At 43.1% G+C, this 24,345-nt stretch overlaps 1 protein-coding gene across 1 annotated transcript in view; it reads right to left on the bottom strand.

The window, feature by feature from the left end:
• Positions 1-24,345, bottom strand: part of TMEM64 (transmembrane protein 64) — a 162,015-nt gene that overhangs the window by 51,275 nt on the left and 86,395 nt on the right. The window contains exon 2 of the mRNA XM_078687060.1: positions 5,461-5,616. Coding sequence (XP_078543186.1) covers positions 5,461-5,616 — 156 coding nt within the window. The remainder of the gene's footprint in view (positions 1-5,460; positions 5,617-24,345) is intronic.

Here is a 24,345-nt window from a genome sequence, read left to right as displayed (position 1 = left end):
GATTTGTTTAGCACAGCTGTCAGGGCAGATTTCTTCAGGTACTGTTACATATTTTAGTGACTGGTTATTGAATTGGCCACACTAAGGTGCATTCAATGCATTGTCTCTATATCAATGAGAATTGGAAGATTGTAGCACTTATGAAAAATTGTTTTATTTGGCTAGTAAAGTGGAAATTCTGGTCCTCTTGTGTACAGACTGAATCTACCCCATCTCTTAAACTTTGTTTATGTTTTTGTCCTAGATTCCAACATCATCTTATGTTCTGGATTTAGTCAGTAAGTCAAATTGGTGAAATTGTAAACTTTAGGCCTTGAAAAGGAGAGGAGACAAAGCATGAGGGGTTAAGAAAGACCCAAATAGTGGCCAATTCCCTGCTTGTTCAAATTTGTTGTTCAGAAATCTGTTGGCCTTACAAAAAATATTGTTTTCACCTAAAATGAATGTTAAGATTAGCAAAGTCATTTGTCAGTGTATTCTTAGGTCTCACACTTCTAAAGTAGAATCTTGTTTTTCCCTCTCTGGATTAAAAGGTGTTCTTGCATATGGTCCTTGGTCTGATAGATTATATAGAAGATTTTTGTTACGTAGTTCTTGATTACCTCCAATTAGTTAGTGTTAATTTTTATGCAGGATCAGAATTTTTTTGCTGGAACCTCCTATCCTCTAATGGAGCAGCTCTACAAACACTGGTTGGACCACTTACTCCGATGTTTCAAATTCAGCCTTAAGCCAGTTGTCACTGAAGGCCTGAGCCAGAAAAATGTTTCTGGCTCGGTTTGAGGTCCTCTTGGACCCTCAAGCCCAAAATAAGATGAGCCTTCATGTGGCTTCTGCCTGTTAACACACTCCAACTTTGTGCGCTTAGCAATAAAAAATACATTTAAAAAAAGTACAAACCTCCAATGTTAAAAAAGAGAAAAAAGACATTGAATGACAAGATTGCAAAATGCTAACCTGTAATTAATCCTGGCTTCATGAAATTGTGTGATCCTAGGCAAATATTTTATTTCACTGAGCCAGCTGTTTCTTTGTTATCACACATTTGAGCAATTCCAATGTGCGAGTTTAATAAAACAGTATTTTGCTGCATGTATAACATGGCGACATCTGACTTGTTTCTTAGTTCACTAATGGCATTGTCGTCAGGGTGGAAGTCAGGAATGTGTCTAAGTTCATGTTTATAAGTGATAACGTTTCATAATAATCACTTACTGCAGTAATATAATCTTGTTGTACTATGTTGAAACTCCTGTGCATGCTAAAAATGCATTTTGCTTTAATTTTGAAGAGCTGTTCTCTTATTGTCACATGATGTTTGTTGCTTGATTACATGGCATCTATTTTCAGGGCTCTGCTTATGCGCAGGATCTTCGAGCCAAGCTAAAACCTTAGCTTGACTCGGCTCTCCCTGTTAATTTGTTGGCTCACCCGCCTTTAGTGTGGACATACATCCTCGGCCATGCTCTTCCTTTTCTCTTGGAAAGTGTTCAGTTGTTAAAGCAAGCTGGCATAGGTCCTGTGTCTTCGAGAGTACTCTGTGAACAGAAATCAAAAATTTTCTAGCATTCGCGACAAGAATTTAATTCTATTAAGGACACGGAGGCGAGGATTATGCTTCTCAATCTTTACTGCATAAAACACAGCAGCCAATGAAAATGTATATTTTCACAAAACATTAACAAAACTTCATTTCCCATAAACACACATGAGTATAGGCACGCCCCCACAGTCCATAAGAACCCCTCGCGTGCTCCCATCATCCTCTTTCTTTGAGGCGAAACAAGTCCAACAAAACTTGAACATTCACAATCCTCCAACGTGGAAGAACAGCTTCAGGTGTAACATCCTGACATCCGAGGTCGATCAATCCGACTTCTTATCAGATCCTGCAATAAAGGAAAGAACACCACCGTAATCGTTGCATAAAAGGGTGGGTAAGCGTAATACATACTGTACATTAAGCCGGGTGGGATAATCCTCGCCTCTGTGTCCTTAATAGAATTGAAAATTCTTGTCGCGAATGCTAGCAAATTTTTGATTCTATTACAGGACCGGAGGCTTCAGATTATGCTAGTTTAACGCTGAGTAAATACCACTGAAGTAATATCTCCCACCGGCTTATAATAAAACGTTTTAAACGTTGATTCAGAAAGTCTCTACATATTTGGTGACATCTTTAACGAAACGGTCTCCGAAGAGACAACCACCAGCCAGGGGACCCGGGTCCGCTTCTGCAAGTTCGGTCAAATTGCTGTCCATTCTGAGCAATAAGGACTTGAGCCTCTCCGAAGAGACAGCGCAATTAGCGTTGCCTACAAAGCAAATCGCGCGCTGAGCCCAGCCAGCCAAGATGTCCGGATCCACCGGTGTCGCGCGTTCCTTGGCCGCCAGGGTCATCTCTAAGATCTTCGCAAGGGGACCAACAACATCAAGCATCTTGTCCTGGCAGCCCCGCCAAGCCCTGTCCAGCCCCCTTTTGGGGTCCTTTGAACATTTCTTCAAAGAGGTTAACATACTGGCATCAATCTCCGGAGTGTCAGCGACATTGTCCGGTATATCTGGACGCGGGCATTCCGGCCGCAGCCGGTTGCGGACCTCCCTGTTGAAACTCTTCCTGAGGTTTTCGTGAAGGTAGTCTGAGACTTCCGCTGGCGGTACCCAGTCCGAAGACCGAGGGTGAACTATCTCTGATGGATCAAAATTAAAGGTCTTGAGGGTCTTGTCCTCTGCCGTCTTGGGGGCAGACTTGGCCTTCTTAGGAGGGGGAGGTTGCTACTCCGAGGTATCAGTGTCTGTATTGGTATCCGTATTGGGGGTGGTGGTATCCGTGTCCACCACTATTGGGCGCTTACATTTTGCCTTACCGCCAGAACGTGGCTGATCTAAGGCCTCTCGAGCCGGCAAGGAAGCCATGGACTGGGCATGCGGCCATTGCTGTTGCACGTCCGAACCTGCTGTAGAGGGAGAGGGATTTGCCTGCTTTGGCTTCCTCTGTCTATCATAGCCGTGACGTTTAGCAAAACCTTCCAGCTGTTTTCTTATGGGGCGCAGGGCCACTGCAAGTGCCTTTTGCACAGTCTGGGGGACCTTCGTCTCCATGGCTCGATTTACTGAAGCTTGGACCGAGGCATCCAAAGCTTCGACAATACTATCTTCCAGGACAGCCTCCTGCTGCCCTTCAACCATTTCCTCCCCATCTGCCTCTTCCTCCTCAGGGTGCTTAACCCAATTCTCCATGGTGAGGTATATAACCAACAACACAAGGGATAAACCCTGGCAGATCCTGGGGGTAGTGGGGGGGGGGGGTCAGCCCACAGATGTCAGAATGCACTTGCAACGTTACCCAAACCCCCTCAGCAATGCTGTAATCTCCAAGGTCAAAGACCCAGGCCCTAACAATCTCTAGAGCGTGTGCGCACTCTGGGCCTCATAAATTTTACAACCAATGGACTGGCGATCCCACGAGAGGCAAGCCGGTGTGTAGAACGTGCAAAATGCGCGTTCTGGTATGTCCTGGGATCGTGCCGAGGCGCGCCGCCCAAAACGCTACCAAACCTACTAAAAAGAAGCCCAAATGGTCAGCGTTTTTGGGCGCGCGCGTCGGCCGTGAGCCACCCGGCCTTTACGTCAGGGCGTACGAGGGAGCTCCTGCGCGCCCTCAGGCTGCCGGTACCGGGCTCCACTGATGCGCGCAGTGGCCCCTCGCCGGTCAGAGACCGTCAACAATCGCGCAGACACGCGCCCGCTCCACAGCGGGAGCAGCCCCAGTCACACGATCGGCCCAAGAAGCGAGCCCAGCGCGAGGTGAGAGCGCCACTCGCAATTAACCATGAAACACAAATCCCCCAATACACAAGCTACATAGCACCTAAAGTCCTCAATCGCAAGCGGAATATCCCGCATTAACATCCAGTGTATCAGAAAGCATATTCCCAAAAGCACCCCCAAACCAACAAGCAGAGTGAGGGGACAGGGAAAGGTGCACTTAACTCTGGCTTGTGAGCAGCAAAGAAAGAGGATGATGGGAGCACGCGAGGGGTTCTTATGGACTGTGGGGGCGTGCCTATACTCATGTGTGTTCATGGGAAATGAAGTTTTGTTAATGTTTTGTGAAAATATACATTTTCATTGGCTGCTGTGTTTTATGCAGTAAAGATTGAGAAGCATAATCTGAAGCCTCCGGTCCTGTAATAGAATCCATCAATGGTAGCCACCTTCCTGGGGGAACATGGCTCCTGCATGCATGTTGTAAGATGCAAATATTTCAAATCTTAACTGCAACATGCAAAGTATAAACTCTGACTAGGTCTGTGCTTTGTTAAGGATTACATTCTCCCTAGTTGACAGCAGCTCCAATAATCACCACACACACAGGGGTTCTGAAGCCACACTGTGGACTGCATACAAATCAGTGATAACATACTCAACATACAGTCTTCCACAAGCCGAACTGACTCTGGGTTACTGACTGCACTTACTGGGTAGTGTAGTATACATAAACCAGTTATCGATAGTGGTCTGAGGTTTTGACTGGGAGTATTACTTGTCTGTTTATCCATCGTAATACTTGGAATACACAGGCTCCATTACATACCAACAACTGATACTGCCACTGTTCCATTGAACTCTACCTGCATTTCACTGGTAAGGGCCATACAGGCTGAAACCTGTCAGGGTTTGCTTATGTTCCCATCTGAAGGGGATCTGGCCTGGGAGTTCGGCTTGGAGCCTTCCCATTAGAACAGGAACAAGTATGATTTAAATATGGCTGATCCTAGCCCACAGTAATTACCTTGCACGGAGATGTTGCAAGCATTCATCATACTGCTTTTTACATTTTTCATATTCAATCAAGCATTAAATACAGGCTAACAGAATTTAGGAATGTGACCGTCTATAAAAATGTATTAAGTATTACGTTTCAATAAATCCATATACAATAAAAGTAACATAACATATCATAAAACAGTTTAATAGCAATTTATCATTTTATTAATTATACTAGACTAAAATCTACTTTCCGTTATTTTTGCTCTCATTAATATTGAGTGGGCATAAGCTTAAAAGACAATGTTTTTGTTAAAGTCTACAAATTTGGTGGCAGAGGGCAAATGCAGTAAATCTTTAATTACATGAAAATACTGCAGGTACACAATTGTATTTTTCCGGATGGTCTGTGCATCTTCTAATGTGATTTCTGCGACACCAATCTAGCAATGTTCGCAATATATCCATCCCCATTCTAAATCAGGTCGCATTGCATAACTGAGACATTTGATCCCCTGACAATTCTGTTAAATTCGTGGTTTCCCTTTTCCCACGAAGAGAAGATTACTAAACTTGTGAAAAATACGCATTGCAAAGTATACATTTCTATGAATTCTTAGGACGTGCTATTTTCCAATCGTTTAAAAAAAGGCTAGTTGACAGAGTCAAATTTCGCTTTATGAAACATACCTGTAGGCTAAATACGAAGTAACCACTGATACTCTGCTCTGCAATGACATCCTCCATAGTTCGCAAGGTGGTTCCTAAGTAGGAGTTCAGCAACTGCGTAGGAAACAGTCCAGCCGAAGAGGCCAAAAGGTAGTTTGGTAAAGATAAGTCTGTAATCTAAAAATAAGGGGGAAGTTAACGTGTTTTCGATTTCACTTTGTTTAGTTAACATCTAATTCAGAAATAACAGTCTATTACTATCCTCTCCATCGTACACCTCCAAAATTCATTGATTCGTTTTAAAACAAATAGCAATAAACTGTAACGCAGAACATGGACTGTACTGCACATTGAAGCTGCTCATGAGCAGGAAGATAAAGAAGAATTCTTTATAAAGCACCGATATAGAAGGACATGTTTTTTTTGTACCATTATATTTTTGGTTAAAATTACATTCCAGTTCTGCTCACAAAGCAACAATGAACTACAAATGTGCTGCGTGAAGCCTTCCCGATCTATTTCTAAGGAGAAAACAATGACATTTGAAAAATAAACTCCTACAGACAGCAAAGTGATACAGGATTTGAGTATCACCTGACCTTTATTCTACTGAGACCAAAAATAAGGCTACTCACAACAAATGTGAAACTTACTGAAAATGAGAACCACAAGATCATATTGTCTATTAAACTAACATGGCATTTCTATGATCCAATCCCATCCGCACTCAAAGGATAACAATCAACGTGTCTCCCCACTTTAAATGAAAATCCAAACTTATCACGAACCCAATGAACTATCCTAGACTGCTTGAAGGTTGGGCAATTAACACCTCTCTGGAAAAAGCCAGTCGCCGATCCAATAGACCAAAATATTTTTTTTCTGGTGTCGTACATCTCCTTGCCTCACAAGGAGATGTACGACACCAGGAAAAACATGTACACAATCAACTATTTCAACACATTGAACAGTTTACCCTGGTAGACAATTTCCAATCTGGTTTTATACAGCACAGTATTAGCCATCCTACACACCACGGATGAAGCACTTCATATCCCGGACCAGAACGACTCCGACCTCCTCATACTACTCATAGGCGTTCAACATGGTCAATCACAATTGCACTTTAGAGTTACTTGAATGCAGAATGGGGCTATTTGGAAACATACTCAAATGGTTACATTTTTTTCTACAAAACCACTAACAGGTAATCAAACTGTGAGGTTCACTAATGCATAACGGTCAGACTGTAAGTCCCTCAAGGTTCCACCACACTTTCAACATATGCATGAAACTGCGGACTGAGATACTTAACTAGCATCCTGGCGCACCATAGCTATGCAAATGACACTCCTATACTTGAATATTTCCTCCTGTTATGTTCCATAGGGTGCCCCAATATAGACCGGAGTAGTCTCCAAGAGAGAACTGAGAACTCTAAGTAGTCTCCCGACCCTTCATCTACATTTACCATACCATTACACTACACAACAGGTTTTGGTATTGACCTTTTACCCAGTTAAGCACTGCGTAAAATGTTGGTTTTCCCCGAAAACTAGCCTAATTAATTATGCATACGGATTCAGGATTACCATCTTCTGCATAATAACTATGTATAAGGGTCATCCCTTCTGTCATTCTAGGCCGACATGACTAACCCTGGGCAGTGAACTCCGCTAGCGGAGTTTTCTGCACTACGCGTTATGCAGAAATCACAGGGATCCGAAAAACTCTGCTTCGCATTGCTGAGCTGAGTTTTTTTTCCTTGCTGTTGTTCGTCAACGTCAAGTTGGCGACCGAGAGCGAGGAAAATCAACCTCCCGGCGAGATTTCTCTTCGTTCGCGATCATCAACGTCAAGTTGGCGAGCATGAGCGCGGAAAATTAACATCCCTGCGAGATTTCCCAACACGGAGGGGTCACGGCAAAAAAGGGAAAGCAGGGACCGCTTGCTCTGTGCATGGTGCCGTTTGAAATGATTGCACAGTGCGGACAAGCATCCGAACTGCATTTTCCTATCGTACACCGCCGCTTGCGGAGCTCCATGTAGTGCAGCAGAGTTCCGCGTAGTGCAACTCCGCCTAGGGTTAGACATGACACAGCAAGGTAGGATCTCCTCAGAGTATCTTTTGGGTATATATACACCATATCTTTGCCAAGACAGAGAGAGGAGAAAAGACTTCCATGGTGACACACTGACGTGAGACTCAGAGGTTGCTGCTCACAGTGGTCTGACATCCCTCGCAGGGTGTCCATCTCGAGACTAAGACGGGGTCCCAAAGTCTCTCACTTCAGGTAATGGGTTGGCTTCAGCCTAGGGGGATTTTTGGCGTTACACCTATATACATGCTAGTAAGTAAGTAAAAGTAAGTAAACATTTTATTTGCACAATTAATTAAAATCATTGCAATATAGACACTCATAATTGAGAATTAAAAAGAATAATTTTTAGATCTGATAAAAGTCAGTGAGTTTGTAAGATGAAAAAAGTGTCACTTAGGGGGGTTAATGCTCAGTCTTGGTCAGATGGTAAGGTCAAGGAATTAATTTCTGTGATAAACTTTACAAAAGCGCTTCGCCATCTGAGGTGAATCGCCCCTCATGCAAGCATCGAGTGCTTCTTGGCATGTCCTGATGTTAAGAAAAACCCAAATTGGGCGAAGCCCCAAAAAATTTTGGGCTAGTAGGCGGCGACAAATGCACAAGATGTGAATGAGATTCTCCTCTCCCTGGTTACAGAAACGGCATTGGAGGAAGCGTCTTTCTTATATCCTTGGCCAAACGTATATGCCATCAGTGATATTAGGCCGAAACGGTATCTCATTAATTGGAGTTTTACATGAGGTTTCATGGGAGATGTAAGATAGGGCGATAATATTTTTGAGGCATACAGTTTGGAGGCCCGGAGCCATGAAAGAGCTTTAGTACTTGTTGCGCGTCAAGGTCATTTGATAGGATTTTAGCTTGTTTGGTTAAAAGCTTCGATTTCGCCTCAATGGGCAGCGAAGATGACCATATGTCCTTTGCTTTAAGGGATTCGAGGCAAAAGATCAGGTATTTATTCCATGATGTTTTGGGGTTACTGAGCAATGACCATATACAGCTCTTTAAAGTGTGGGGGCTAGCTTGTTTTGTTTTTAGGCAGTAGGCGATGTATCTTGCGCTCATGATCCAACGCTGAAAAGATAAGGAGAATTCTTTTCGAATTTGGGCATGGGAGGTCGAGTTTGGCAATTGAAAAACCCGACGGAAGCAAGATAATTGCGCTCTGTCCAACCAATTAATCATTTTGTCTTTAAAGATTATTGCGCCGAAGGAGATTGTAGGAAGGAGTTTTGCGGCTATCAGTTTTATTAGAGGGGCAAAGTCCTGTGAATGGGGAGCACTCTTTGTTCTTATACAAGCCCCCTCCAGGCTACGAGCAACTGCCTGCATTTCAGGTGTATGCACAGATGGTCTCCCTTTATGATCGATCCAAACACCCAGATACTTGTATGCGGTGACAGTTTCTAGTGGCTTCCCTTCGATAAACCACAAGCTCTTTTTTGTTTTCGAAGAAGATATTGCCATCACTTTAGTCTTACTGGCATTTATCTCTAACATATTGATGTTGCAGTACAAGGCAAGGGAGTCAAGCAGGGTTTGGATTTTTCTTTGATCAATTCCTGGCGGAAAGGCTCGAGAGCGGGACAGCCATTCAGGGAGGTCTGCGAGGTACAAGTTGAACAGTAGAGGTGCAAGAGTGCAACCTTGTTTTAGACCTCTGCTGGTATAGATTTTATTAGAAGAGGACCATCTCGATGTAACTCTTACTTTAACCCAAGTGTCTGTATGTAGGGCTATTAGTGCTTTCAATAGCGTCCGAGGAATACCCCATCGTGCCAATTTTTCCCATAGTTTAGCCCGGATCACGCTATCGAAGGCTTTACGAAAGTCTATGAATCCCAAGTATAACGATTTACCTTTTACGGCTAAGGTGGTTTCCATCAAGTGGGCTACGCAGATCAAGTTATCTTCAATATGGCAGCCTCTTTGGAAGCCGGTTTGGGTAAAAGGATCAAGTTGTTATTTTCCACCCTCTTTGTTAGTGCTGTTAAAAGGACGATTGCGTATGTCTTCCCGTCCACATCAAGGAGGGCTATCATCCGATAATTGTCGGGATTAGAGCGTGAGCCTTTTTTATGGAAGGGAACGAGTAGCGATCCTTGCCAAGAGACCGGGATGGGGCCTCCCAGTATTGCAGCCTCAAAGAGGGGAGTCAACATCAAAGCCCATTTCTGGGCGGAGGCTTTGTATACTTGCTTGGGAATTCCGTTCGGTCCACCTGAGCGCATTTTCTTTATTATTCCTGTTAATTCATTTGTGGTTACCTTGATAGGGGGGATTGTGTCATCCTGGAGAATAAATTGATTGAGGATGGAGAGGCTGGTGCTGTTGGTGGCATACGGTGCTGTGTAGAGAACTTTTACATAGGCCTCCCAATCAGCAGAAGAGATATTGGTTGCGGTGGGAGGTTTGGTGGCTTTGGTGGCCTTGTTTACCCAGTTCCAAAATTTTCTTTGATATTTAGATTTTATGATCTCAAAGGCTGTTGCCCAATGGTGCTCTTCTCCCAATTTCTTTAAAATGAACCTGGCCTTCCTGTACTCTTTTCTGACACCTGATAAGTCACTCCTCAGAGATTTATATTCACTTTCGTTATTGAGGTTGGTTCGTTGCAACATGTTTAATTTACTTTTTGTGATGATTGTATGTTGTTTTTGCTCTAGCAGGGTAATCGGGGCGGGAAAGTCCTTAGAGGTACCATTTGTTGGTTTTAGCGCTAATTGGACTCTGAAGTCGGTCAGTATAATTTCCCATAAGGATACCCTCAAGTGGCTAATGCCAGCCGGAGCCCATTTGGTCAGAAGATTGTCCACTTCCGCTTCTATTACTTCATGGTTTTCCTCAGACCATCTCAGGATTCTTACACTCTGTAAGTTCGATTCCGTTCCGATCAGAGGAAGATTCGGGCGGTGTAGCTGCCTAAGGCCGATCTTGCACGTTAAAATTGCGTGGTCACTATCTGAGGATGGTGTTACCAAGAACTGTCGTACCAGCTGAAAGTCAGTTAGTGATATCCATATATAGTCCAGGGTGGCCATTCGAAAGGGGGATACGTGGGTGTATGCAGCTGGTTGGTCCGAAGCAATCCTTCCTTTAGGATGCGCAAGCCTAATTGATTTAATTTTGTTGCTAGTTTTATTCCATTGGCTTCCTTCCGTTGATACTGAGGTTTTATCTCCGGAATTGCCCACATTTCATTAACTGAGGATAGTTGAGAAGGTTGGGTGGAGTCAATCTCCATTAGGTTGGTGTTAAAGTCCCCCATTATCAGCCATATATCGTTTGGGAATAGGGCTTCAGGTTGTTTATTACAGGTAGCATATTTCTCAGAGTAGACTCACGTCTTGTTTTTGAGGGTTGCAAGTAAACACAGCCTAGGATGATTTTTTGTTTTAATTTTCCCTTTTCATGGCTCTTAGCCTCGATGCTGACAAAGATATAATCGGCCTTACCGTTATAAAGTGGTTCTAATTTTGCGACCAGTGTGTTCTTCATGGCAATCAGCACGCCTCCAGATGCATGACCACCTACAGCAGATGGAATAGCGAAAGATCCGATAACAGTGAAATCTTCCCAAATGGTGTTCTCCAGGGCCCAAGTCTCATTAATAGCAAAGATGTCGTGGGTCTTCTGGAGATCCGTGGTTAGTCGTCCGATTTTCTCTTTGGTTAAACCCCGGATGTTCCAGGAGCATATATATAGGTAATGGGCTATGTCTTGATTAGGTTTGTTTTCATTCGGTGTTATCTGTGCACTACCCTAAGGCCTGGGAGAGCCAGGACCAGTCTTGGGATTTGTGCGGCTTAAGTACGCATTTGCGCGGACCTCCTGCTATTGTAGCTATTATTTGAAGCGGGTGCTCTATCCAGGGTACAGCTTTGTTTCCTGTCGAAGGCCGCATAGCGTCGGGGGTAACTGCTGGTTATTCTTGTCCTGTTTTAGGTCTAATCTATTATTGTTAGTCGTTAAGGGTTCAGCAGTGTTTTTTAGGAAGGTCGGGTAGTTAGTGGTGATGTAAAGGCTGGCCTGGACGCCCCATTCACTCAGTTGTTTTTTGTTCTTCATTAATGTTACCGCCCAATCTGGATTGTAAAAGGTTACCAGAGTTGATTTGTTTTTTTATGTCCCTGTGCGGGGTCTATGAAGGCCACTGTTTCAATGTCCGCTGAATTAACGCTTTGTAATCCTGAGAGATGCGAGCATAGCTTTAGGATATTTCCTCGGTTTAGGATATCCCATTTTCCCTGGGAGTCATATTCCGGGTACAGTAATATTTTATAATGTTGTTGCAACACCGTAAGAAACTCCTGGTTGTTCGAATTCAGTTTTTGCGATAGTACCTGGTTTGGGCTAGGTACTAATGGGTCTGTCAGTAGCTTCACATTGCGTGGATACTCTGGGTTGTCTTCATTAGTCGATTTTAGCATCGAGGAGCAGGTGCCTGTGGGCAGGTCACTTCCAGTCGCTGGTTCATGATTGAAGTGCGTCGTGTTATTGGGTCTAACCGCCTCTATAAAGGCCTCGATGTCAATCTGTTCCTCTTCTATTTTTGGCAGTTGGAGTTCCTCAGTATGAATTTTTTGACTTGGTTCCTGACTAATGGGTTTTTTTGTTGTTTTTTTTTTTACGCCTGAGGAGGGCAAAGGGCTTATATTCAGGAATTTAGTAGAGGTTTTGTTTTGCTTGGGAAAATTACTATGACATTTTTTATTGTTACTACTATTTTTAGTTATTTTGTTTTCCTTTTGATCTGATAATTTTTGTTCGTGATTAAAAGTCACTTTCGATTTTCCCGTTTTTTCTTCTCGGTGATCGACTAGTTTTTCTGACTGCTTAATCAAATTTGTGGGTGGCTCACTCTTATTTGTTCCGAGCCATTATAGTAATGCATTGCCCTTTTTTTTTGCTTTGTTTAATTTTTTTAGTTTCTTCCTATTTTTTCTAGACAAGGAAGCTCCTTCCTTCAGATTTTGTTTGGTCTTTTGTAAAGGCGTAGGTGGACTCAGTAAAGTAGGTGGAACTTCTTCAGTGGTACATTGCGAAATCGTACCTTCAGCATTCGATGGTTGTGAAGTAGAAGTAGTAACGTTGTCAGGATAAGAGACATTTCCTTGAGTGGCTAAAGTGGTATCTTGAACTGCAGTGAGAGGCTGTTCATTTTGAATATTTGATTTAGCATTAAGTGGAAATTGTTCTAGTTTCATGCTACTATTATTGTTGTTCGGCCAATCTGGGTTGTTTGAGCTTAGTTTTGGTATTGTAGTTTGAAGTTGAGAGGGAATACTTGGTTTCAGTGGTCTAGTCTGGGCCTCTTTCCTTAGATCTTCAATTAGAGTGGACATTATTTCTGGCAGAGACTCAAGTTTTTTTAATAGAGGCTCACAATTGCAGCTGATTTGTGCTTGGTTTAGGTATGAGTTTGTGTTTTCAATTGGTTCTTGGTTTGAGTTCATAACTGGGGGGTGTTTTTGAGACGTGTTTTTTTGGGCTCTTCGTATCAGCAAGTTTAACTGATCCAATTTAGAGTCTATTCCCATTATTGAATCTGCTACTAATTGTAGCATGGTTATCTGGGTGTCTAGTTTGTCAGCGTGCATATGGGCAGCATTGGCCATTGAGTTCAAAGCTTGGTTGGTGGCTGCAAGAAGAGCTTTGACTTTGAGCATTCCTGGGCTGGCATAAGAGTCCCCATGCCTGAGACCTGTTGTCAAGTGATTATTTTCAGTAAAGTGGTTAAGGACGGAAGGTGAGTTGGTAAATTAATTAATTTGATCCCTTTGAAAAATGTTGTTTGCGTCTTGATATATACATGCTAGGTACACTTGGGTACATCTAGTTAGGGTTGCATCTTAGGAGTACGCATTATTATTGTCATATTTATATGCTCGCATATATTCATTGTTTTTAGCACTATGGTAGAAGTCTACCATCCTTTTACTCTGTTGCTGCTTTTAATCATTTATATCCGTTTGTCTTATGGTTGTTTCAGCACACCTTTTTACACTAGAATGACGCTGGTTCAATAAATGCTTATTGAAAAACATTCCCACCATTTATTCTGTATATCTAAAGTGAGCCTGAGTGACTGAGCGAAAAGTACTGTACTGTTTCCACGATCCCGGATGGGACAGGGTTGTCATGTTCGATAGTTGCCTAGAACTATTCTCTCCTTGGTAAGAGGAGTCTACAGTGGCACTGTGAGCTAGCTGGTAGACAGGCGAATGGTGGGGGTGTCTGGATTCAGTCTTGACACCAATCCCACAGTGTATGTTGTCTAAACGCCTAGATCCTACATGAATTTATAGGAACTACACAACCCTCCCTGGAAGATATCACCAGACTAAATAACAATCTAGCAAAACCATGAGCCTGCCTGTCATTAACCCACCTCACAGTTCCCTCCCTATACAAGAATGAATTAAACACTTAGACGCCCTCAAATGCAAACCCATCACCAGTGAATTAACAAAATTCCTTGAAATAACCTTGAATAAAAATCTTACTGTGCAAGCACACATCAGCTCACTCACAGGCAGTGCATTTCCCCAACTCATCCTCATCAAGAACGTGAAATCCTTCATCCCACCATCAGACTTCAAGTTCGCAGTTCAATCCTTATTCATATCCAGACTAGACTATGTGAGTGCAACCTTAAAGGGTTTTACCAAAATCACACACCACTCCACTCAAGGCAATCCTGAATGCGGCAGTGAGACTGAGAACAGTAACAAGATGTTTCAACCACATCACATCCTCTAAAGTTTCTCAATTGGCTCCCATTCAAAGTCAGGATCCAGTTGAAGATAGCATGCATGACACACCATGCCCTGCACCATGATGTACCTAGGTACTTTTCAAATAAGCTCAAGATCTCAAGGGGCAGACACTCCCTATGAGTGGCTAATTCCCTATTCCTGGGACCACCTAGATTCAGAAAAAAGAAGGACCTATGCCTGCACCATCGCTAGATCCACACCGAGACCATGGAACTCTCTCCCATCAGAGATTCAGTGTAACCAATCTACCATTACTTTCACGAAAGCAGTTGAGAGCGTTATATCAAGCAGATTCTTAACATAATGTTTCATCTAGCCTGACTCGGAGACCCCCTTACACCTTGGGCAATATATCGCCTAGATGTAGCTATCAGGAGGCACACGGTCACTCAGCCAGGAAGTCGATCTTTGGACACTAAACATTATGCTCTTGTGATTTCTGCTTAATGAATGTGATATTATATGTCCTTTTATGGTTCAGAATCACTTTTGGAAGCAAAGTGACATTTAGGAGCAAAATCACCTTTGGTGCAAAATCATCAGTTAAGTGGAAATGTTTAAAAGAGCACAAATGACCTCTAGGTTTGCAATCGCTATTGACGCATCATCATTAGGAGTATGGACACACGTAACAGCACAAATTAACCTCCACTATAGGGCATGGATGCTTCAAAATATCATCCATTAATTGGAAGCACTGTTTAGGCAGGATAACCACCACATCTAATAGCCAACAGCAAATGAGGAGACAGAAATACTCCTCCTATAGGCTGGACAGGCCTTTCTGGTACTCCACCGGACAGTTCCTAAGTCGGCTGGGGCCCTTGGAGACTGCTTTTGAAAACCCAGGGCCGGGCTGGGTGCCTCTATCACTTTCCCCAGTTCACGTAGAGTAATTGCAGCAGGCACAGAAGCCTTCAAGAGAGAGAAAGAAAGAGTGGGAGAGAGAAGGTAGACAGAAAGGGAGAGGGAGGAGAGAGTTGATGGATGGCAAGAGAGTAATTGCACGAGGAGACAAAGGGAGTGCGGTTGACTTGAGCATTTTTGCCAGGGCTGCTTTGGGTGCCGAATCCTGCTCTGCCTTCTGACCTAGTCATAAATTGAAATTACACTTTTATCCCATGGAATGCCTGAAAGGGGTTAGCCCAAGCGGTGCCGGCTTTTAGTGCTGGTGGCGCCTAGTGCCACAGTCATTTTTGGAGCCCTCCCACATCACCTCCCCCTGGGATTTCCTCACTACCACCAGGCAAAAGTGCCCCTCGTTTCTCTATAGCCCTACTGTCACATACATTTCATTTGTGTTAAAGCACTGGTAAAGGCTGGCATTACTAATAGGAATAGATATCTACCCAAAAGAACCCTTTTTAGCATTTGGAGTAGATAATGACAGACTGAGAAAAAAAGTATAACATCCTAACCTATTTTATGCAGATCTTAGTTAACAGTTCAGAACAGTCACTGGTCTATATTAGGGTTGTATCATATGAACTGTGATAAAAGGTTATCTGTGACAAAAGCAGCGATTCACTCAGCTATCCACATAAAATACAGATATGTGATCTGCACGGTACGTGTTCTTTGCAGCAGGCATATTAACCCTCTGCGCTACTTTATGGCAAGTCAAAAATGGCACTAGACAAAACTCCAACCACTCTCTCTAGCAGAAACATTAATCACAAGAGTTATTTTGACATTTTAATTGCTGCCTGAAAGCTGGATGCACAAGGTACTCTATAGCATGTGATTTTAAATCCTAAGTTATTGCTAAACACAGGGCCTCTCCTGAGGGCATCGCCCGCACCCCTGGTCAGAGCCCAGTGCGGCCCATTCGCATTGCCCTAAAGCCGACCCTGAGCCGAAGATCCCTCTATAAATGCTTTTGGTGCCATTATAACATCTCTAAGACATTGCTGGAGCGGTCTTCATCCAGACCTAATCACTGGCCTTTCTTCACCATTGTTTGCTTTACAAAGAAAAAGTCGTTCGATCAGGTGCTTTCTCCGCCTCCTCTGCCACGTTTATCTTGCAAACAGGGAGAGAACTCCGCGCCCTTTATTCTCATATAAAGGCAGTGGGGGTGGCCAAACAGCAGGCAGGTGGCGTGAAAGTGTAATTCCAGCCCTGTGCTACATACTGATCACCAAGTAACATCCATCCATCTGTCCTACGCCGCCACATATTCTGCGGTTTCTGTTCGGAAGTGTTTTGTTTCAATCCTAGTTGCACCTACGCGCGCCAGTACACATTTACTTAAGCGCTAAGTGCTTTAATGCTTTGGTTGTTAGAGCTCTGAATTGAGCATAACACGCTTGAGGTCATTGTTCTTTTTGTCATTCAGGCCATCGTAAATTAATCGGGGCAGTTCTGACGTTTGCAACAGAATTGCATTCTTGCGCTTATGTTTTACATGGTTTTGGTAAATGAATGGCCGCGGAGATGCAATCAGGTCTCTCTTCACACACAGGCGTATGTAAATGAACTCGGAGGTCACCTTGTGACTTCCAAGTTAGCACTTCACAATCGGGTTTTGCCAAATGAAATGAAGCGTGATGCAATAAAAATGTTTCCTGCCGCGTAATTCAAGGAAAGCACGCGTAAAATAAAGTATCTATCCTGGACTCCAATTACAGCTCAAAAATAATGTGTGCCTCAAATTTTACAAGAGCCCCATATGGGAACGTGGTCCATACCCTCAGCGATTTCCAGAGAATCATTCTAAAACAGTATTTCAAAGTCTGAAAATAAAATACAAAGGGTGGCAACGAGCCATGAGGCATAGTCGACCGCCGCGAAACTTAAATCACGGAAAGCGCAGGTAGAGATGCCAAGTTCTGAAAAGCAAATTATTGAAATGGGTGCTGCCCTTCTTTTCGGGGCCATACATACTCATTAAATAATTACATTCACCGTTTGATATATAAATGATCGATTAAAACATACAAAGTACAGATTAAGTACCCAAGAAGTGCATACTCAAAATATAAAGTCAGTAAATATATAACTTAATGCTATTGAAATATGTGAATTTTTTGCCCTCTCTTTAATTGCCTCGCATTTGCACTTAGACGTTGTTAGAAATTGGGTTGTTGGTTGACTGGGGTATGAGCCTAAGTCAAGCAGCAACCACAATCCTAGTCAGGGTAAGAAGCAGGCAAACCCTAAAATTAACCTCTGCTCACCTTTTGGTATCTTGGCACAGAGCAGTCAGGCTGAACTTAGAGGTAATGTGTAAAGTATTTGTGCAAAACGACAAACAGTAAAACAGTGAAAACAGCATACAAAAAGATTCCACATCGATTAGAAAAATAGCACTTAGTTTAATAAATAAAACACGACAAAACCGACAAAAGTCAAATAAGTGCAACTTGAGATCAGATTTTGTTAAGGAATAAACTGTAAAATAGTGCCTAGAAGCAATAAGTGCTTACTTGGGTTATCTGATCAGGCCGGACAGGGACAGAGTTAAAAGATACAGAGACCAGGTGAGGCACGCTGAACAAAGATACCTTTCTCCTGGCTGCGTCAACGTCGAAGATTTGGGGTGCAGCAAAAGTGCTACGCCAGTGTCGATCCACGCAGTGTGGGCGATGCAGATTATGATCCGTGCAGTAGCACCGATCAATCAATCACTCACTCAATTAATCATGGGTTTCTTGAGCGCAACTACTCACCTATTATAAGGGTCTCAAGGCGCTAGGGGTGGGGTAGGAGGGGAGGGAGGCGCAGGGTCCTGTCCATCAAGGTGGAGGTCCATCGAAGAGCCATGTCTTGAGGTCCCTCGTGAAGTTGGGGAGATATGTAGTCTGTCTGAGGTGGTGCAGGAGGGAGTTCCAGGCTCTGGCTGCGAGGAAGGAGGAGTGGCCTCCCAATCTGGACATCCTGGTGCGAAGGACCACAGAGTGGGAGAGCTGGGCTGATCATAGGGTGCTTTGGGGTGCGTGGAATGCGAGTCGGCTATTCAGGTATGCTGGTCCGGTACTGTGGAGGGCTTTGTGTGCGTGGGTGAGAATTTCGAAGGGGATGTGTCGGCTTTGATGAGCGAAGAGCTGAGATACAGAGATTTGGCGTTGTTGTTGATAATCACGTCAATGGAGATGCAGTGACCTTGTGTAGTGGTGGTTCCGAAGACGATGTGTTGGGGCTGATCCACGTAGTGAAGGCAATGCACCGGTTCTGGTCATGCAACAGGAGCGATGCATTCGGTCTGATCCACACAATCGTACCGATGCGCTGGTTCGACAACGGATGCATGGGTTTCGCTGAGGCAAGCAAATTAGGCCTCACTTTCAAGGGTCCAGGACTGGGGTGGTACCACTTGGCAGGACAGACTCACTGATGGCAGAGTCAAGGTGCAGAAGCAGGTAAGTTGGAAGTCTTATCTCCTGAGACTTCAGAGCAGGAGGCAAGCCAGCTAGCCCTTGGAGTCACTCTGGGTGCAAGTGATGCAGGTGCAGTTCTTCTCGCTCAGGCAGATGAACAGCAGGCAGCAAGGCAGCACAACAAGGCAGGAGTCCTGCAAAGCAGCAGTCCAGCAAAGCAGCAGTCCTACAGCAGCACAGCAATCCTTCTTCCTAACAAAGTCTTCGAAGGTCCAGAAATGGACTGAAGTGTTGGTGTCAGAGTCCAGTACTTATACCCAGTTGTGCTTTTGAAGTGGGGAGACTACAAAGAGAGGTCTTTGAAGTGCAAAGACATCCTCTCTCCCTGCCTGGCTCCAGATTCATTATAAGGGGGGTATGCAGCCTTTTGTGAGGGGACAGGACACTGCCTATTCAGGTGTGAGGCTGGGTCAAGCTTTTCCCTCCCATCCCCCCAGGATGGACCATTAAGTCACATCTAAACTCCCATTGCGTGCGGCTGTCCAGGGGAATACGCAAAGCTCAGCTGTCACGCTCCCCAGACATGCATCAGAAACAGGCAGCAAATGGTGAAAGAAAATGCCAACTTTATTAAAAAAAAGTGTCATTTTCAGAATTTCAATTAAAATCCAACTCCACCGTAAGTTGAGATTTTAAATTGTGACTCCAGAGACACCAAACTTGAAAGTCTTTCTTTTCACAAACAGGAATGACCCTTAAAAAATTTATTAAGGTAATCCCAATGTTATACCATTAGAGAGATAAGCTTTGCAGTCATGAAAAACGAATTTGGGAGTTTTTGACTATCAGGACATACAAAACTTAAAAGTACATGTCCTATTTTTTTTTACTACATCGCACCCTGCACTCTTAGTTGTATCGGGTTTACCTTAGGGGTGACTTATAAGTATAAAAAGAGGACGTTTATCCCTGGAAAGAAGTTTATCTTGCCAGGTCGAAATGACAGTGTACACTACACATACAGGCTATGCAAAGGCAGTCCTGAGCCATGGTTAGAGGGCTGCTTAAGTGGGTGGCACAACAAGTACTGCAGGCCCTCTAGTAGCATTTCATTTACAGGCCCTAAGCACACGTAGTGCACTTTACTGGGGACTTATAAGTAAAGAAAACACATTAGATGAATTATTGAATAAATGCATCTGACAATGTAAAGCATCCTGTTACCCACAAGGGTGCACTGGAACTGAGAGAAGTGCATCTGTCAGCTGAGTGTGAAAAAGCAAAGGGCAGATGAGAACCTCATAACAATGACATTCCTTGTGTTTTTAATTATGCATACATCACAAACAAATAACAATTAAATAGGTAACTGGCAGGTGGTAGGAAGTTTTGCCTGAACCCTCCCCCGCCCCCCCCACCGCTTTCCCATTTCTTTTTTTTGTTAGTTCCAACAGAAATCTTTATTTTGAAAAAAGAAATGCAGCCAAGTATACACACTCAAATAGAGTAACAAAATATCGGTTAACAACAATTGAGTTAACATCGTATAATAGAAAAAGAAAGTGTAGGGTCAAAGTAGTTGCATTTAGAAAAAGGGTTATAATGACTGTGGAAAGAAAAGAAGGAGAAGAAGAGAGGAAAAGGTACAATAATAACATGGTTAAATATAAAATATAAATGGAGGAGAACTCAATACAATATAAAAAGATACCAACATTTTAAGGGATAATAGCTGTGATAATATTTTAAAGAGGGTAAAAGGGAACAGAAGTTGTATAACAAAATAGGTAATTGAATACATAAGATAACAGTAAAAAACATTTTATGGTGCTTTGGCGACTTCTTCCATTAGGGGATGATGTAGGGGAGATTTTTGTACAGACGTGGCTAAGAAAATAGTTATAAGGGACCAAATATGTTCTCTTTTCAGAAGTAAAGACATAGGTGAGACATATGCACAATCTAGTCGATGGGTATAGCAAACACTATACCACCAAGCCTGGAAAGAAAGTTGTGTGGATTGTTTTCAATTTGTTGTTATTTGTTGGAAAGCAATTGCAATTAATAAGTTGTTGGAAAGCAATTGCAATTAATAAGTCAACAACATCCGTGGTACAAGAAAGGTTGGTAGGTGAAAAAGAGTAGTGGGTATGAAAAAGTATATTGATCTGAGACCAAACCTTCAACCAGAATTGATGAGTAATAGGACAAGAGAAAAGCATGTGGTATAAGTCAGCATGAGGAGCGTTACAAGACCAGCAACTTGGGGAAGATGTTGAATTAAATGTATCTAACGCCACTGGGGTAAACATAAGTTGATTATATATGAAGATAAAGCAGATTATATATGAAGAAAATGTCCTTTTCTTTTTCACCATAGTTTCCTACTAATAGTGGTACTACAGCCCAAACATGGGCTCGTTCGCCAATACAGGATTTTTTGGCAAACGTGGGATGGTCGATGATGAAGCCTGACACCTGGGAGGTGTGTGAGGCCATCTTGTATATTTTTTTAGCACACCACTGTGCTGGTCCAAACTACTGGATTTTTGTTAGTAGCCAGAACTATCCCTTGGCAAAGGTACACCTTCATAGTAAAGTGGGCTTGAGCCACAATAAATGGACTTGACAATTGAAGGGCCAGTTCGTTTTTGGGTGGTAAGGTTATTGCAAAAGGAGAGCACGAACGTTGGTCCCTTGCCCTGTGGGCAAACTAGCTCCCAGTCCCTCTGACCCTTCAGTGATTGGGTCATATGTGACATATGGGTATTTTTGTACACAAAAGGAACTATAAGGTGGGGGAGGGCCTAAGGGAGTTTAAAGACCATGCTGGGACACATTCCCTCAATGACATATAGCAAACTAAAGTGTCACAGGGTCTAGATTAAAGCCTAACTGTGGTGCAACTACCTGAAGACGTGAGTGTTAACCCCTACACAAAAGGAAAAAGGGGTGCTCTGTGGTTACTCACAAGATACCCATCAGTCACCACTCGGAACCGCCCTTCATCATTTGGGATTCCTGTAAACCATATCCAGGGTACACCTCTGGTATCTGATGGAAGGTCAGATGTATTCAACCTTTGTCTACCTAGAGGCGACCTAGATGGTTTTGAGTGTCACAGGCCACTCCTTGGTTAATGTGAGGAGCATGACTGATATGCAGTGCATGTGAAGAAGTGTGCAGTGAGACTAAAATTGGGTGAGAGAGCAGGAAAAATTATTTATTCTGGTTTATGCTCGCTCCTCCAATATTAAAAAGCAGCATTGGTAAATTAAACAAATATTTACCAGAATGTGGGAATGGTCAACATGTTTCAGCAAATTCGTGGACTAACGAGTCCATTGCTTCCATCAGGACCAAGATGTAAAGAAATGCTACTGCAAAATGTGAAGAGTGAAAATAAAAGGTGACTACATATAAAACAATCTGCAATATTAATAAAGATCACCTGAGTCGCTAGGTGTCGTTTTTCTTTGCAGTTGATGCATGTCACTAGTAGGGGAAAAAACACAGACACACAACAGGAACAGTGACCACAAAGACAAGAATAAAGTTAATGTGTACTGAATCCACATTTGACTCCAAAACATTTCAGTGCTGTGACAAATTAGTCACATTTATTAACAAATGCACACCTAACCGTAATTTTAACATGAGGTGTTTCTGTACTTCATCTTACCCATATGAATGAAGTAGAGGGCTCCACCCCACCTGGCAACGGCTCAGGTCATGAGGGAAGCACCGCTCTGTTAAAAGGAAGAAAAAACACGAGAGTGTCATCGCCTCCCTTATTTTTAGTTAAAACAGAAACATAGGAGGCATCTATAAGGATATGAGGGAAAACTTGAAAAAAACTTAAGAAAACATGTTCTTAAATGTTGGCGAGAAATTGAACTCGCATTTCCATGGATATGACAAGCATTTTGAGGTAGGATCAAAAGAACATTGAGACTGGGTACTCCCAAACATTTTGCAACAGCGTGCTGAGTTCAAAGGTATTCGGTTATTGCTTCTTGTTCGTGTGCTGTCTTTAGCGATGTAGCACAAGGTAATGGGTCAAGTATGGAAACTGACTAGTTAGTCTTCACACATAGCTGAACGGTAAATATTGGTTGGAATTGAAGAGCGCTACGAAAAACTAAGTCACGCTGGAGTTATAAGCACCAATATGCGGGCTATAAACAACCCCGTGGTTAAAGAATCCAGCAAAGAGATCGTTTTAGCGCTCAATTCGAAAATGACTACACTATGTATTAAATACCCTCACCTCTCCGTCGGTACTCCGTTGCCTCCTTCTGAGCCGGTTGGGGAGGTACCTGTATGGTGTATGTTCTATGTTTAAGAACCTCTCGCTGATTAGTCCACGCCCGGTAACATGATCGGGTGGGCCAATAGGCTGGCTGGACACGAAACGGCTGATGATGAAGTGTGAGGCAAACAGTGAATGGTTCTTCGCGGTCATGTGTGCGGAACCTTCGATGTAACCTACATCGAACAGTATATCATCATTGAGTCCGACCTTGTTTGGGCACAAACAAGGTCGGACTCAATGATGATATACCGTGGTCCGTGCTCTGAGGGGCTTGCTAATTTGGAATAACATTTATAGCCATAGAGGGTCTTATTTGCAGGACCTGCTATTTGTAGATGACAACCATGACACAGCGGTTGATCCCTATTTAGACCCCATATACTTATGTAGATTTATTTCTAACACTATACTAGCTACAAATGAAGAGACCAGCAGTCTGCTCGTTCTTAAGAGAGTGGCATAATAAAGTTTTGTTTTAGGTCGATATGTTATCTTAACATTTTCCGCCTTTCTAACCACTGTCTGGCTGTAAGTTTTTGACACAAACGCTTTTAAAAACCCCCCACATAGCTTACTGTTCGATGTCATCTGGTATTTGTTCCAGATTAAAGTCTTATGTGACTCGCTGGACATACAGTCCTTCTCCCAAATAAACAACGTTTCTAGGTAACCATTTCTGACCAATAAGCATGTAGGTTACATCGAAGGTTCCGCACACATGACCGCGAAGAACCATTCACTGTTTGCCTCACACTTCATCATCAGCCGTTTCGTGTCCAGCCAGCCTATTGGCCCACCCGATCATGTTACCGGGCGTGGACTAATCAGCGAAAGGTTCTTAAACATAGAACATACACCATACAGGTACCTCCCCAACCGGCTCAGAAGGAGGCAACGGAGTACCGACGGAGAGGTGAGGGTATTTAATACATAGTGTAGTCATTTTCGAATTGAGCGCTAAAACGATCTCTTTGCTGGATTCTTTAACCACGGGGTTGTTTATAGCCCGCATATTGGTGCTTATAACTCCAGCGTGACTTAGTTTTTCGTAGCGCTCTTCAATTCCAACCAATATTTACCGTTCAGCTATGTGTGAAGACTAACTAGTCAGTTTCCATACTTGACCCATTACCTTGTGCTACATCGCTAAAGACAGCACACGAACAAGAAGCAATAACCGAATACCTTTGAACTCAGCACGCTGTTGCAAAATGTTTGGGAGTACCCAGTCTCAATGTTCTTTTGATCCTATCTCAAAATGCTTGTCATATCCATGGAAATGCGAGTTCAATTTCTCGCCAACATTTAAGAACATGTTTTCTTAAGTTTTTTTCAAGTTTTCCCTCATATCCTTATAGATGCCTCCTATGTTTCTGTTTTAACTAAAAATA

This window comes from Lissotriton helveticus, chromosome 4_1 (assembly GCF_964261635.1).
Source record: "Lissotriton helveticus chromosome 4_1, aLisHel1.1, whole genome shotgun sequence".
Lineage (NCBI taxonomy): Eukaryota > Metazoa > Chordata > Amphibia > Caudata > Salamandridae > Lissotriton > Lissotriton helveticus.
This window is presented reverse-complemented; position numbering and strand designations above follow the sequence as displayed.